The following is a 16,220-nucleotide window of genomic DNA, read 5'->3' on the forward strand; positions in this document are numbered from 1 at the left end:
AAATCAATCTGATAAGGGCCAGAAGCCTGTGGAAAGGGTAGAATAGGCACAGGACTAGCTGAAGAGTGTGAAGGCAGGGCAGGAGTTAAGGGGGATGCTCCTGGCTGTCTTATTCCTTGAGCTTGCGGGCTGGTCAGAGGCTCGAGTGGAGTTGTTTCTGTTTATACTGGATTGAACAGCCACTGGAAAGGTAAAGCCTGAGGCTCTGTCTCATCATGTGCCGTGTTGTTAAAACAAACACACAGAAACCTCGGAAACATGTGCCAGTGTTAAATGGAGGAAGAGTTTTAGACGTGAACAGTATTTTCCTTCTGCCTGGCATTTTTGCGTGTGCAGAAAAGGCACGCAAGGCAGGCAGGCATATGTTTCTCCTATGAGGCAAGGATGTTTTACAAAGGACTAAAGAGGGACTGCTGAGAGGAAAATAGCCGGCTTTAGATAAAGCACTCTAACAAAGGCTCGTAGTTTTATATATCATGGTGTCCATTAAAGCTTAATAGGGAAGAGTCCATTGAACCTGGCTGGGTATGTGTTATTCATGGGAGGGATAAACATTTAAGAGCGTGCCAAAAAAAAAAATCAGAAAGCAGGACATGATTGTTCAGCTTTTGAAAAGGCTTTACAGTGAAGATTTTGTTTTCATCTCCCATGGATCTCTATGCAAGGTAGAGGAGAGTAAGCTAAGCATGTTTGGAGCAGATCAGCGCAGGGATCCCAGGGGGTTAAAAGCACGCTAGTAAAATAAAAGTGGTCTGCTTCTGCTTCTCCAAAGTGGTCTATTTTACACACACTACTGAGAAGCTGACAAAGGGAATGATTCTGATACTTTTGTTCTGTCTGATAAACTGGCACAGTCTACACGGTCTTTGGGACAGGTTTTTTATGCAGCTTTGGATTTCCAGTTCAATAAACAAGCTTCGAGGTCCGTGCCTCTGTTTGTTTTCTTTTTTTTTTTTTTAAGTGCCCAGTGATGGGGGTTGTTAACCTGTGAATGTGGAAGGGAGAGCTCTCCTTGTGAGCTGTGGGAGGGGGGACCAGGTCGCCTTTCTCTTCTTTCCGGCAAGATAAGGGTTAACTTGCAAGGGGCTGGGTGGGGGGGGCGCGGTGGTGTTGGGGAATGAATTATTCAGCATTTAGCTTATCATTCTGCATTTTTACTTTCCTGTTCTTGGGTGCTCTGGAACTTGCGGAGAGAGGGCCGGGGGGTAAGGGGAGGCCGGGGTGGCCCACACGTCCCTGTCATTGTTCTGCCTGGAGAGACGGGGCTGGGTTCAAGGCCACATGTGTTCCTGTCATCATCCACATTTCTGCTCCAAGTGCAATCCGGAGTGTCAGCTCTCCATCTGTCCCCGCCTGGCAGGCGCACGCGCCCAGCACCCCGCCTCGGGCTCCGGCGCCCCGGCCCCCCTGCCGGCCCCCCTCGCCCTGCCGGCCCCGATTCCGGGACGGGAGGCATGAGCCCCGCGCGCGCTTCCTCTTAGGAGAGAGAGCCACTCTCGGTGTGGACGCCGCATTCGGGAATGCCCGGTGAGTGAGCCCCGTTCCGCTTTCTCTGTGTGGTTTGTCAAAGGAAGCAGGCTTACTTTTCATTACTGCTCCGAAAAGAACCTTCTGCCCACAGCGGGCTGTGTCTTAACGTGGGCAGGCAGAGGCTGGGGGAGTGACCGAGGTGGATGGAGGCGTCAAAAAAGGGCCATCAGAATCTAGGTCCAGGGCTCCGAGGGGTGGAAGCCTCGCTTTTAAGACGTGGGAGGTGTGTTTTCAAGACAGGGCAAGTCCGGCCACGTTATCTTTTGGCCAGAGCAATTCACTGGAGGGATTTAGCTTCAAGTAAGAAGGATGTTTTCTGCTGTGGATTTCGCGACTGTCATCTGTACGTCGTGTCCTGGACATTTCATCTGTGGAGGGAATGTGCAGATTATGGTGGAAGCCTGGGATAAGGTCTCTTTCGAAAACTGTTTATGTCAGAGAAAGTGAAGGGAGCTTTAGGGACTACCGATGATTTCAGTCTTGTCCTAAATTACAGCGCTGAGATGTCATCAGGCAAATAATTGAAATCGGTTAATTATAGAAAGTCTGCTGAATTACTGACGCTGTTGTGGTCCTGGAAATTTAATGTATGTTAATTTCCTCTGAAAAATATTATTTTTGGAGCCCAGAGTGTTTCTGTGATCGTTGCCAGTGAAAGCTCTGCTTGAGAACAGAGAAGCTTGGTAGAAGCCTGTCGGGGCAAGGGTGTTTCTGTTATTCTCAGGAACGATCTGGACTGCCCTTTGCCTACTATGAGTAGCAGATCTCAGATTAAAAAGACAAGGCAGAGAGAGATCCTCCAGCTGGCTGATTCGTGTGGGTTTTTTGGGCAGGACAGGCAGAAGAGGCTGTGCTTGGTCACAGAGTTTGTACACCTCACAGATGGTGTTTTGAAACAGTATCTGCCAGTTTTCTGCAACCACAGTTGTGTGTAGGTATTGGCAGTTGTTTGAAGAATGTTTTTCCCTCTAGGATGTGTCTTGTAAGTCCTCATCAGCAAGGATGCATTTGTGGCCGAACTGTTAACTTTTCATCAGTTCTGTGGACGAGGGATGTATGTAGCTGAAAGATGGGAAAAATCAATTTTCAAAGAGACAGTGACTGAGGTCTTTGAAAGGTCATTTTAACTCTTTCAGCACTCATCTTGATTTATATGCACCAAGTAGCTGAAGATGTAATGTGCATTGAGTATGTGGTATGGAAGCTGTGTGAAAAAGTGCTCGTGGTTTTTATTTAGCCTGAGTATTGTATAGTTTCATCTGATTTTTATGTCATCGGTCAAATCTAGCTTGTTCTTATGCGTTTAATAAATATGTGTTAAGTGATCGGATCTATCAGCGTTTTGTAGAGTCTGTATTTTGTTTGGTAAAACAGAGCTGCATAATAACCCAAAGCCATTTGTGAATGATGACAAGTGAAAGAGATTAGGTAGGACCCTTGCTATCCCATATTAATGACATGATTTTAAAGTATTCTTTGAAACATCCTTATTTAAAATGCATTGAACCGTATTTAAGGTTTTAGAATCACTGGTAAGTGTGTTTTAGTCGTTAATACCTGACTAGTTCTAAAGCAGCACCCTGAGGTGTGGGCAGTGTCCCTCACTGCCTCTTGCTCATCGACTGTGTTAGAAAACCTTGTACTTGGATGCAGAGAACACATTAACAGCTGTGACTACACGCTTGTGCCAGAATGGTGATACTTGAGCAGTTCTGACACTTGGCTATTTTTGACACCCATCTGCACTTTTTAACCACTACTATCGGACGGACTACCTCTTAATGAGGTTTTTAGCATATTTTTGTCCATACGTATGTACTTATGTTAATGGGCATTTTTACCATCTGGGACAGATTTTTTATTTTTAAGTAAGATGTTATGTGTACAAGATTAAATGGACGTATTTCTGGTACTGATCACTATTCTAAGTATATATTAACATTTATCATCATCTTCATCACTGTTATCTTTATTCCATAGGTCAGGTGTCAGAATTGGCTCCTGGTTGTCCAAACTTGATGTAACAATTCTCAGATCTAGGACCTTTTTCATAAAAATGGGGGAAATCCCTGGAAATCGATGTGCACAAACTGAATTTATTCAAAGATATACCAATCTGTGGGGATGGGTAGGTAAAGTCTTAGTTTCAGTGTTTTTATAACTTTGTCCATTTAAAAAAAACTAAAAAACAAACACACTTTAGCTATTGATAGCATGCTATTTCAAAAGGAACCATGAAAAGGCGAAGAGAAGGCCATACGTGCTTTTAAAGAAATAGATGATACTATTTTTATGATTTAACTCAATATAAGGAAATATCATTTTACTGCCTGTCACTTAGTAACAACTAGATCCTTGTGTTTAAGGGAAGAAAAATGTTTGCTTATGAGAAGGCTAGGAGACTCTGGGAATTACAGTATTTCAGGAGGAGATGGCTCTGAGCTTTCTGAAACATTTATATTTTTATCAATCTTGGTATAATATTATCAAAGAACATATGTTGACCTACAAAATACTTTCAGGACTGTTGCCTTAAAAGGACAATAAGTGAGCACAGTCTGTGTAGCCCAGAAATAGTGCTGTTCTTTCAGAAGATGGCTAGCATTAGGTCAGACCACCCTTTCTCAATGTTCTCAATGGTCCTGCTCTCCAGATGTGACTGGAACTTTTTTTAAGTTCAAGTTTCCAAAAAAAAAAAAAAAAAAAAGGTTTGTTTTCAAAATCTGGTTTTACTTAAGACATCCCCATCCTGGAGTGCATTTCATAAATTGCCCACATATTTTTCTTAGCAGAGAACTTAACTGGCTGTAATTTTTAACACATGGCCACATCATGTGATATTTTCAAAACACTTACACATAGCTTTAAGAAGGTCCCTGCAGAAATGATCCATCCTCTCACAGCCGGCCCTTTTTTTTTTTTTAACAGCATATCTGCATTTTCCATTTAGGAGAGCTATATATTATTAGCTTACATTTTTGGGTAGTAAAACAGTACATTGCTGATTGTAAAACATGGACTTTATTATCTGCTGAAAATTGATTTGGCATTTATAGCCACTGTGTACTAGACTGTTTTTCTGTTTTTAACATCAGTGCTTGCAAGCGATGATTTGTGTAAAAAACAGGAATGAAATTGCCATGGACAGACAACTGTTAGTGTCCCTAGTAAGTGAACTTTGGATAATGCACCTGGTTATTTTTTTTTTTTTTAATAGATGCGTCTAAATGCTGTTGTACAAGAACAAGAGCCACAGCAGTCCATGCACTGTCAGTCTGCTTTTCCTTGCAAGTTGATTTGCCGTTGTTTCAGGTTAACTCTTTGCTGTAGCACACAAGCCTCCTGCTAGCTGTTAAAGACAGCTATATCAGCAGCAAATATCCAATTATAAGTGTAGATTGTGCAGACATTACTTTTTTGTAGCAGGCATTTAGAAGTTCCAGCTTCTTTTCAAACCCTGGCACCAGTTCCCTTTTGCTTTTTAAATTATTTTCTGTTAGAATTTGAGTATTTGACCTTTTAGTTCTATGTATTTTAAAATAATATTTGGAAATTTTTACAAGGCATCTTCCTGCACAGTTAATAATAGTCTACTGAAAAAAAGATAATGTTTTTTAGAATAAATATTTGCTTAGTAGGCATTATATCGTCCAGAAATGTTTATTAACTGTTTCATCACTGCACTGATATTTGAGGTTTGCAAAGGGGATGCTGTAAAAACCATACTCTGAACAGACTTTGGAATCATCAAAGGAACAAAATGCATTTTAGAGCGGGAAGATTGATCTTGAAAGTGCCTCCAGTTTACAGGTGTTGAAACTGAGGCTCAGGTGATTTTGTAAAGTAAGTAGATTCTCCCAGTTCACCCTCTTTACCATGCTGCTTCTAAATCTCATACGCTTGTTCAGTCACATTGCCATCTTGGTGTCAGTCTGCTTTGGTGCCCTGGATTGCTTTTACCATGTGCTTCCTCCCTGTCTACTCCAGGGCTTCAGAGCACTGTGGGGGGAAGTTCTGTAACAGTAATCAGTTGACCTGTGGCAAAGATGTGCCATCAAATTTATCTTATAGTTGTTTGGAAGTTAGAGAGCCTAAATACGGTTAATTATTGAGTCCTAAGCAGATCGATTAGTTTTCTTAGTAAAGTTGTGACGACTAAAGTTTACTGGAACAAGGGCATTCAGAGAGTAGACTTTTGTGAGTTGCTGAAAAATGTACCAGGGGCCAAATAACCACGGTTCAGTCTCTCCATGCCAGGCCTTCAAAGAGTTTTGACTTCTGGTGCTCCAGGCGGAGAAGTAAACTGTAGTTATGATGGGGAATAGCAAGAACCTGGAGGCAGGTCCAGGAGCCCAGGGGCAGGTGGTACCTGATGGGGTTAGGAGTCAGGCAGGAGGACGTGTGGACCCTGGGCTTATGGGCCTTGACTGTGTCCTCCTTCTCCAGACTGGATCTCTGTTAATGTTACTTAATTTTTAGTTTGCTGTTCTTATACTGAGGACAGGATACTGATTTTTGTTTATTAAGTTTTAATGTCTGTGTGTGACAGTGGGTACGGCATTGCTCGAAAGCAATTTCTTTGTGTACAATTGTGGTTCTTTAGTGGCTGACAGTATCTAGTGGAATACATCATTAACTTAAATGACTCATAACTTGAGAACAATAGGATTTCACACCTGACCAAGAAGCAGGTTTATCTGGCTGGCTTTCTCAAACAGCTGTTTGCATTAATTAATATTAATGTAAATGTACTTTCTGAGAATGTCTAGCTTAATTATGTTTTTCAACCCATAGAGCTCCAATCAAAGGAAACAGGAAATCCTCTTAATCTCAGAGGGAGTATATAACTGCCATCTCTGAACAGAATAAATCTCTGATAGTATAGTAAGCCTTTTATTGAAAATCTATACATGCCGGGCCCCAAGGCTAGGCACCTTGTATACTTACTAATTCCCCCAGTTCTGCAAAGGGTTTCTGTGACCATGACGTCTATTAATATTGGAAACCCGAAGAGCAGGTAAATTAAGCGTTTTCCCCGAGGACACATAGATATCGTTAAATGGCAGAGAAGGGGTTCTCTCTGGTCTGGCAGCTGGTTTTTGATTACTTTTCTAAAACTTTGATTTGTTTATTTTCGGCTGTACTAGGTCTTCCTTTCTGGACACTTGTAGTTGCGTTGCGCAGGCCCCTCGTGGAGGTAGCATCTTCTGTTGCAGAGTGTGGCCTCTGGGGCGTGCAGGCCTCAGGAGTTGTAGCCCATGGACTCAGTAGTTGTGACTTGCAGGCTCTTGGGCTTAGTTACCTCGCAGCGTGTGAAATCTTCCCGGACCAGGAATTGAACGCATGTCCCTCGCATTGGCAGGTGGATTCTTAATCACTGGAACACCAGGAAAGTCCCTGGTTTTTTGTTTTTTTTTTTAGGAAGGGTGTGAGTGTGTTGTGTTTGGTGAGAGGAAGTTTTGTAATGGAAACTAGATGGAAATGTTTGAAGAGGGATGTTTGAATTTGAAGGAGAGTAGCAGAGAAGGTGGAGTTCTAGGTGCTGGAAACTAAAAATGGAAAAGGATTAGCCTCAGTCTTCAAGAATGATCTTGGGTAAAACAGATTAGGAGCGTAGTTATTTCTCTGTTTATTTCTATGCTTGAGAGAATGCAATGGGGAGTAATAGGCATCAGGGGACTAATGTCCTTATTTTGAAAAGTCTAATAGAAATTGTAAATTTACTCCCTGATGAAGCGGTGTAGGTTAACTAAGATATCACCTTTCTAGGCTTTTGACATGAGGTAATTCTGGCTATTTTTTGTTGATCAGAACCTCAGATGGAGTATTTTCTGTGTTTTGGATGATAGTAGGAAAATGGAAATCAATGATGTGTTCAACACATGGGCAAACAAAATTGTTGAATATTGTGTGGTTAAAATTTGTCATGAAAGTCGCTCAGTTGTGTCCAGCTGTTTGGGACCCTGTGAACTATATAGTCCATGGAATTCTCCAGGCCAGAATACTGGAGTGGGTAGCCTTTTCCTTCTCCAGGGGATCTTCCCAACCCAGGGATCGAACCCAGGTCTCCCGCACTGCAGGAGGACTCTTTACCAGCTGAGCCATAAGGGAAAAATATCAGATCTCTTGGTCTTGAGGCTGCTGGGTTCCCGTGATCTGCCCCAGGAGTTTCTAGGCAGGCAGACTGTTTGCAGAAAATGAGCACATTGTAGGCAAGCACATCAACTTTTTTCACCATGCCCCGCCTCCTTCTAAAAAAAAGGCAGTTGATTTAAAAATTGTGGGCGGTTTTCCCTAGAAGATTTCACTTCTGTTTTCCACATTTCTTTTTTAAGGGCTAAGTGATAAGTGCAGTCTGTAAAAAGTCTCACTTTATTAGAGGGATTCTTTTAATTCTGTGTGGTTTATTAACATCGTACCGTGTACTTTGATGCTCACGCAAGAAAGTAAATTTGAAAGTACCGATGAGAACATGACACTGTAAAGAGTTTGGCCTTGAGAGCTATGTAATTAGATAGGCAGAAATGCTCTTTAGGAAGAAGGGATGTTGGAGGGTGTCTTTATCATGTGTTTATGGCTTTAACAAGAGTCTTAAAGAGTTTAACAAAATAAACGGACCATGCTTAATAATCTGGGATGATTTTGATGGGGTGCTAAGTTATTTAGAACTTTGGGAAAGACAATTGCGCTTCTGAGCATATCATTCCTTTATATTTGAACTTTGCATGATTAAACTTCTCTGCCTTCCTCTGGACTTGTTTGGTTTAATGATGCTTGAGTTATTGGGAGGAAAATGCATAATAAAATTTGAGGGTCCTGTGGTAACAATTTATATATTCTTTCATTTGAAATGCTTAACATGTGTCCTGACAAAGATATGACTGGAACAAAGAAAGGCCTTGATTCTGACACTTTGCGTGTGAAATAGGCATTGTTCCTCTTTATAATGTTTCTGTCTGAACCTGCATACTGGCATTTATGGCAACATCTCATTTGAAAGGTCTGTTAACATTTATTTGTTTCTTTCTTTCTGCTCTAGCATTAGTTGTATGAGACAGCCTAGAGACAGGAAAATATTAAGGAATCAAAATGAAGATTTTTTTTTTGTCCATAGAAAGCGCTTTATTTTTTTCTAGTCTTTCTGCGATGTTCTTAATCATTGGTTTATAAAATAAAAAATAATAGAAACCAGAAGTAAATGTAACTTGTTAATTACCCAAGCATTCTCTTGTACACCAGTGTTTGCTTGTGTGTGCTGACCTTAATTGCTCAGTCGTGTCCGACTCTTTGCGACCCCGTGGACTGTAGCCCACCAGGCTCCTCTGTCCTTGGGGATTCTCCAGGCAAGCATACTGGAGTGCGTTGCCATGCTTCCCTCCAGGGCATCTTCCCAACCCAGGAATCGAACTCAGGTCTCCTGCATTGCTGGCTGATTCTTTAGCGTCTCAGCCACCAGGGAAGCTTGCTGGTTATGAAATATCCAAAAAAAAAAAAACAAAAAGTATATATAGATGTGATCAAGCTTTCACAGATTTTTCAAGTTTTTGTACAATTTAGGAGTCTTTCTAAAGAACTTGGCTGAAAAAAAAAGTTACCTGTTGTTATTTAACTATTTGCTACATAGAGGAATATCTTTCTGGGTGTTTTTTTTTCCCCCCTCCTTTGGTCCCAACTTTTAGCACATCTTATTACCTTTATTTATTTATTTATTTTCCTTTTTTAATGCACTCCTTTCAGAGTCTGGAAAACTAGTTAAAATCTCTGAATCTGCTACTTACATCCCTGTTGTTTTGGGCAAGTGACGTAATTTCCCAGGTGAAGAATGTCTTTCTGCTTATTTTTCATTTTTATCTACATTTTATTCATGTATTCTGGGGATAAAGCCTTTGGTACTTTGGTACATTTTGCTCATATGTTGTGTGGGTAAAGCATATCAGTGTGATGTTAATATACCTTTTTTTCTAAAACTTCTTGGAGAATCAAACCATTTTGTAGTGTTTTCCAGAGAGCGAAAGGGTATCTCTTGAAGCCCCAAAGTTGCTTCTGTTTTCTTGTTTAGAATGTCTATGCCTGTTGGTCAGTTACTTTGAATGGCCCTGGTCTTTCAGCTTTCAGCTATGCTCTTTATCAGTGTGTGCTGAACATGCTGTATCTTTTGCTTTATGGCTTGAGTTTATATTATGAACAATTAATATATCGTGTTTATGAGGCCAGAACGGGGCATCAGGAATGTCAATGGCTGAGTGTGAGTCCGACTTCTTCCACTTCGTGGTGTGCCCAGGAACAAGCCAGTCACTTTCCTGTCTGTCTGAGCATCACTGTCCTTGTCTCAGAAGCAGGGATTCTGCTTTGCTGACTTTTGTTCTGCAGTATGGTGGTAGTGATGATGATTGTTAGCATGCTGTGTCTCCTTAAAAAGCAGAGTACAGAATTTTTACATATAAGCAGTGATGATTAAAGTCAGACAGTGACACTCTCTGGACTTAACACGTGTTTTTCAGTCACACAGAAGGACTCGAGGGTGTTGTGCCTGTGAGTTTTGTCTGCAGTCGGTAGAATTTTCTCTCCCTTCTGCCTCCCCTCTTTCTGTTCCTGTGCCACACGTCCACCCATTCCAGTCATTGGCTAGCTTGAAAACCATGTAACCAAACTTAGAATGGTGAGTAAAATAGTGAAGTGAATGCTTCAGTGAAAATGTGGAAAGCCCATCTTCTGTTTTGTGTTCCCCCAGGTGTGAATTAGTGGCAGTTTTAATTTGTGGAGTCATTTTAGGTGTCTCTGAGACTTTTCCTCCTGACCGATTTTCATTTCTCTTAACAGGAGACATTGCTCAGAGAGCTGGATTCTAACCTTTTATGTGTTCCAAGATACAGACTCTTCATTGTTTAAAATAATAGACATTTTAAGTGTCATCAGCTCTTCTTGATAAAGCTGCCATTTGCTTTAAGATCTTGATTTCCTAGTTCTAAAAATTCCATTCCAGGCTACCCATGAGGTAGTAGGCAGAGAGTAAGGAATCAACAAATGTTTGTTTAATGAATAAGTGAGGATGAGAGGTGGACTGGGATTCACAGGGATCTTAAAGGAAAGAAAGAATGCACAAAGCATGTTAAATATGGGGGGTGGGGATTAAGAAGTAAATCTTATAAAAATTTTTGGTAAATGGTGTTTAATAATCAAGTGTTTTCTTTGAGCTATGGAAAGATAAAAAAATAATTTTTTTGGCCATATACAACTTTCTTGGCAGCTAGCTGCATATTAGTTAAAATTGCATGATTATCATGATCATATTTACTAAAAGTATGGTACAATATATGACACTTAAAAAAAGCCCTCTCTGGCATAATTACTGAAGTTAGAAACAAAATCCAGGGCTTTTGACAGTTGTAATATTTGGGGAAATTAGTGCTTCCTCTACCTGGGCACTTGCTGCAGTTTGGGAGGATGGGTGTAGGGTGTCAGGGATCCAGCAGACATAATGAGTAGGATTCTGTGAGCTGAGTTGCTCAGTTGCGACCCCGTGGGTTGTAGCTCACCAGGCTTCTCTGTCCATGGAATTTTCCAGGCAAGAATGCAGGAGTATGGGTTATCATTTCCTACTCCAGGGGATCTTCTCAACCCTGGGAGGCCTAACAAAAGACAAATATTAAGAAATATTTTCATCTTTTTGGTTGCACGGTAAATTCTATCAATGGTTTCTTCTACCAATAATCTTATATTAGTAGCAGTTGAATAGTCTGATAAAACTTATCATCAAGACTCCAGAGAGATTACTAAAATAATTCAGGCAGTGCTTGATACATAATTTTTTTAAAAAACATATAATTTCTTATGATAGTGGAGCTTTCTTTAAATATCTTCGCTCTCTTATATTTGTTTCTAAATATACATTGAATCCTTTGAAAGGGATAGGAGGGCAGGTTTGAGTCTCAGAGACTATCACTTTGGAAGAATATTCTTGCTAATTTAACACATATTTTATAAGTGTGTCTCTTAATTTGTGCCTTTAAAAGTTTATAGAAGATCATTGTAGCTTATCCAGTGAGTGGCTGTTTTTACAAGGGTATTGCTGATACCCTGCATGGATTACAGACTTTCCAAGTGGTCTTTGAGGCACTTTGGAAATGTGGTATAGAATGATGTAATGAAGTGGTTCTTAAAGTGGGTTTCATGGACCAGCAATATCATTATCACCCAGGAACTTATTGGAAATACATATTTTCTGCCCCTCTGCAAACTTAATCAGAAACTCTGAGGTAGCCCAGCAATCTGTGTTTGAACAAGCTCTCGGAGGATTCTGAAGCATATTCAAATTAGACATTTGTAAGTCATAACTTTTTGTTTCCTTGGGTAGTCCAGAGAAAATACCCATTTGTTTTTTTATCATGGAAGTCCCAGTGAATGGAAATCAAGGTAATTTGTTTTGAATGATGTGCTTTAAAAACAATGCCCAAGAAATGACGAAGAACGTGTTTGTTCAGAGCTTGGGTTTCTAATAGCATATTTGGATGCCCACACATTACACCTGAATTGAATGAGATAGTTAAGAGAAGGTGCATTTCAAGTCAATTCTGGGATGTTTATTCATTCTGATAGTCACTTGTAAAGATGTTCGTCTATTTCAATGCACTCAGGTACCATTTGAGATGTCCTTGCCTTTATTTGAGCCAACTTCTAATCGTTCAGAATTTTGTGAGTTTAACCTGATCATCTTTAGAGACTATTTAGGCAGACCTCAATTTCACAATAATATTAGTCATCTAGGAAGTTTAGATATATCACAGCATTTTATTTTTCTGTGCTGAATGTAAATAAGGGGTCCACGTGATGACGAACGTTCCATCAGTAGCGCCTGGAGAGGATTTATTTCTTGCATCTCCTATATCTGCTGCTGTTCTCTTTTGTGTGTGGTGCGCCTTCAGTAAGCGCAGTCTGACACGCTTTGTGGCCTTTGCCTCCTGTGATAAAATAGATTGAAATGATTCCTGACACCATCTGGTGAAGAGGAGCAACCCTGGAGGACTGTGCTTTGAGAGAAAGTAACTGAATGCTAAGAAATGTGGAAGTCTAGGGACACTGGCAAGGGATTTTTTTTTTTTTTTTAAAGAGCATGAACATTAATACATCTTCTTGAGGTTTGATGGGACATGTACTGCCTACTGTCCCATCTGGTGCTTATGATAGCATGGCATATTAGCATGCTGCAAGTTCATAATGTATTCAGGGGGAGGAAGCATCCCTTGCATACCAATTGAGGCATCCTCTCTTCAGAACTGCTTTTGAATTTCAATGATGTTTATATCTTCCAAGCCGTGACTTAACCGAGCATTTCCGCTCGAAGGAATAACATGAGTGAGTGAGAGAAAGAGAGAGAGAGGGTGTGTGTTCATGGTCTCTCCTCTTCCCTCATTAATTTCTCTTCCTCCCTTCCTTCTTGATGAAATGATAAGTAGTTATTAATATTAGGTTTTATGACTTTTTTAATCCTTTCTGGTTTGAAACCACATAATACTTCATTATTATTTCACTTGTGGCTCTTGAAACAGTTTGCCATGTGAAATTGTGTAGCTGTCCCCTTGTAGACGGAACACTTTCAAGGGTCAGGCCTGTGCACAATTATGTATGTGTCTCCCTGGCACCTAGAGTTCGGTCATTCACTTTAGAAATATTTATTGAGTCCGCACTGTTGGCTGTGACACTGTTGTAGGTACTAAGACTGATGGGTCTTTCCTCTCAGAGCCTTTGTATTTTAGTTGGTAAGAGGCAAACAGTAACAAAGAAACAGATAACATCTCCCAGATAATTTCTCTTCACTGTCTCATTCAATTTAGCTGTAATGTGTGGTCTCCAAATATGCTGTTAGAAACCAAGGCTCTGATCCAAGGCATTGTTTATCATTTCTTGAGTCTCATTTTTAAAGTACATCATTTAAAACAAATTACCTTGATTTCCATTCATTGGGACCTTCATGATAAAACACAAATGGGCATTTTCTCTGGACTACACAAGGAGACAAAAAGTTAGGGATGAAAGTGAAAGTCGCGTGTCCGACTCTTTGTGACCCTGTGGACTGTGCAGTCCATGGGGTTCTCCAGGCCAGAATACTGGAATGGGTAGCCTTTCCCTCCTCCAGGGGATCTTCCCAACCTAGGTCTCCCACATCGCAGGCAGATTCTTTATACCAGCTGAGCCACAAGGGAAGCCCAAGAATACTAGAGTGGGTAGCTGATCCCTTCTCCAGTGGGTAGCTGATCTCCTTCTGACCCAGGAATTGAACCAGGGTCTCTTGCATTGCAGGCAGATTCTTTACCAACTGAGCTATCAGGGAAGCCCACAGTAATGGAGAAGTACAATTAAAATCCATGCTAGCTGCAGGGTAGGTGTGTGGAGCCGCTTATTTAGATTGGATTGTAAAGGAAGGCACCTTTAAGGAGGTAACATTTTTGCAGAGACCTGAAGGATCTGAAGAGTTCCTGGCAGAAGAGAAAGTCCAAAAGTCCTGAGGTAAAAATATGAGTGGCATTTTCTTTTTCTTTTTTTCATTTATTTTTATTAGTTGGAAGCTAATTACTCTACAATACTGTAGTGGGTTTTGTCATACATTGACATGAATCAGCCATGGATTTACATGTATTCCCCATCCCGATCCCCCCTCCCACCTCCCTCTCTACCTGCTCCCTCTGGGTCTTCCCAGTGCACCAGGCCCGAGCACTTGTCTCATGCATCCCACCTGGGCTGGTGATCTGTTTCACCCTAGATAATACACATGTTTCGATGCTGTTCTCTCGAAACATCCCACCCTCGCCTTCTCCCACATGAGTGGCATTTTCAAAGGTAGTTTGAGCCAAGTTCAGAGGTTAGTCCGTTGCTAGGCATTGGGGTTTTATTCTTAATGTGTCGGAAGCCATCAAAAGTGACTTAACAATACCTTTTAAAAGGATAGATGGAGCTGCTACGTGCCGCGTTCTGAGCTACTAAATAACTATCAGAGGAGTGAGATGCGCCTTTCAGTTCATTGAGGCACTTTGTTGGATTGCAATTAGCATGAATTTTAGAATCAGAAAAAAATGTTTCTTGGATTCTGACCTTGTTGTTTGACTCTGAGCAGCTTCTTAGCCTTTTTTAGCTCATGTCTTCTCATCTGTTGAAAGGGAAAGCTCGCACCTAACCTCATGGCATTATTGTGAGAATTAAGTGAGGTAATTCATTTGAAAGAACCAGCACAGGGCCTCGTTCTTCAGAGGAGCCTGCTGTATCACTGACACACACAGACCATAATAAAACATTTGGGATGGTTTCGAGGAATATTGAAACAGTTGGCATCATCTTGTTGGGAATCCTCTTCTGGTGCTGTTATCTTCCTAATAAAACACTGCTAACATGTTGCCAGGGTGGAAGTGCACAGCATCTGTGTTCTGTCCCTTTTGGTCTAGAATCACGTGCAGAAGGAAACTCAAGGAATTCTGTGGCCAAGTCCAAACCCCATGAAACAACCTGGGATTTTTTTTTTTTTAATTAAAAAAAATTTTATAGGTAACACTCTTATGTCTCTTGTCTCTCCCTTTTTTTTTTTTTTTTTTTGAGAAATTTTAACATGGAATCAAATTGCATTCTGGAGAGAAAAAGGTGGTTATATAAAGGATATTATAGAAAGAGTTTTAATTCATAAAGCAGTAAATTAATTGCATAGTTGTTAGATATAAACCTTTTGAAAGGAATTTCTAATGCACACAAATGGTGAAAATCAGGAGCTCCATAGTTTTTGCATGCATGAAAAACTTAATTGCAAGAAGCAATTCTGGGATGATTTTCATTTAGCCTGTGAAGCAGCGTTAAGATTTTCAAACTTTCTGCAGAAGAAATTGTGGGGTTGGGGGCAGGGGCAGATGTTGCTTGTGGCTGAATGTCTACAGAGAATTCCAAGTTACCATTGTCTTGGATATAATTTTATCAGATATATGGATTAGTTGAGTTATTCTTTACACTGGCTACCCACTTTTGCAACTGTGTGTGTATTTTTGGCTAGAGGTTCTCCGCTCCTCAATCTGTAGATTTTTTTTTTTTAACTATCCATCCTCCTCCACCCAACATCAGGAAAACAAATAATGCGTAAGGAATGTGGAGGGGGAGGTAGTGTGGGTAATTCAGGCAAGTTTCGTCAGCACTTAACCAGATTCTTGGAATGTTTTTTGATGTCCGACAGAACTGTACAGAGCTGTTGACAGCTGCAGGTTGTGTGAGAGGAGCCGCATGTTTTGCTGCCGTGTGCTGGCTGGAGTGTGAGAAGGAAGGACGGAAGGTAGAAGGACTGGAGGAGTTCGGGAGGTGGAGTCACAGTTCTGAAGGAGGCAGCTGGCTGTTGACTCCTAAGACAGATCCTTTTCCTTCGTTAAGCCCCGGTTGAATTCTTAGCAGCCGCACCTTTCAAAAGTGATGGGTCTGCACGCCTCCAGGAAAATCCAGAGGGGATCGTTTCTTCACTGAGAACTAGCCATACAGAAACCTTGTAGGCCGTCCGGAATATTGTCTGTTCATCACCCCGTGTGCATCCTCCTTCTGCCCTGGAGGATGCCATGAACACGGATACTCACATGGTGTTTGTTTCCCTCCAGAAGGAGAGGACAAAGAGACGCTGGCTGGTCAGCTGAGACTGGCGGACACATGGGCAAGTGTTGGGTCTAGCAGCCAGG

General features: G+C 41.1%; 1 protein-coding gene across 9 annotated transcripts in view; it reads left to right on the top strand.

Moving 5' to 3' along the window:
- The window catches only part of RUNX1T1 (RUNX1 partner transcriptional co-repressor 1), a 149,850-nt gene that overhangs the window by 38,121 nt on the left and 95,509 nt on the right, over positions 1-16,220 (top strand). Inside the window, exon 1 of one of the 9 annotated variants that reach the window (XM_043483919.1) lies at positions 1,152-1,527. The exons of the other annotated variants lie outside the window; for them this stretch is intronic. Within the exon in view, the coding sequence (XP_043339854.1) occupies positions 1,521-1,527 (7 nt within the window). The 5' untranslated portion in view covers positions 1,152-1,520. Of the gene's footprint in view, positions 1-1,151; positions 1,528-16,220 lie in introns of those variants that run through there. 9 annotated transcript variants of the gene reach the window in all.

This window comes from Cervus canadensis, chromosome 12 (genome assembly GCF_019320065.1).
Source record: "Cervus canadensis isolate Bull #8, Minnesota chromosome 12, ASM1932006v1, whole genome shotgun sequence".
Classification (NCBI taxonomy): domain Eukaryota; kingdom Metazoa; phylum Chordata; class Mammalia; order Artiodactyla; family Cervidae; genus Cervus; species Cervus canadensis.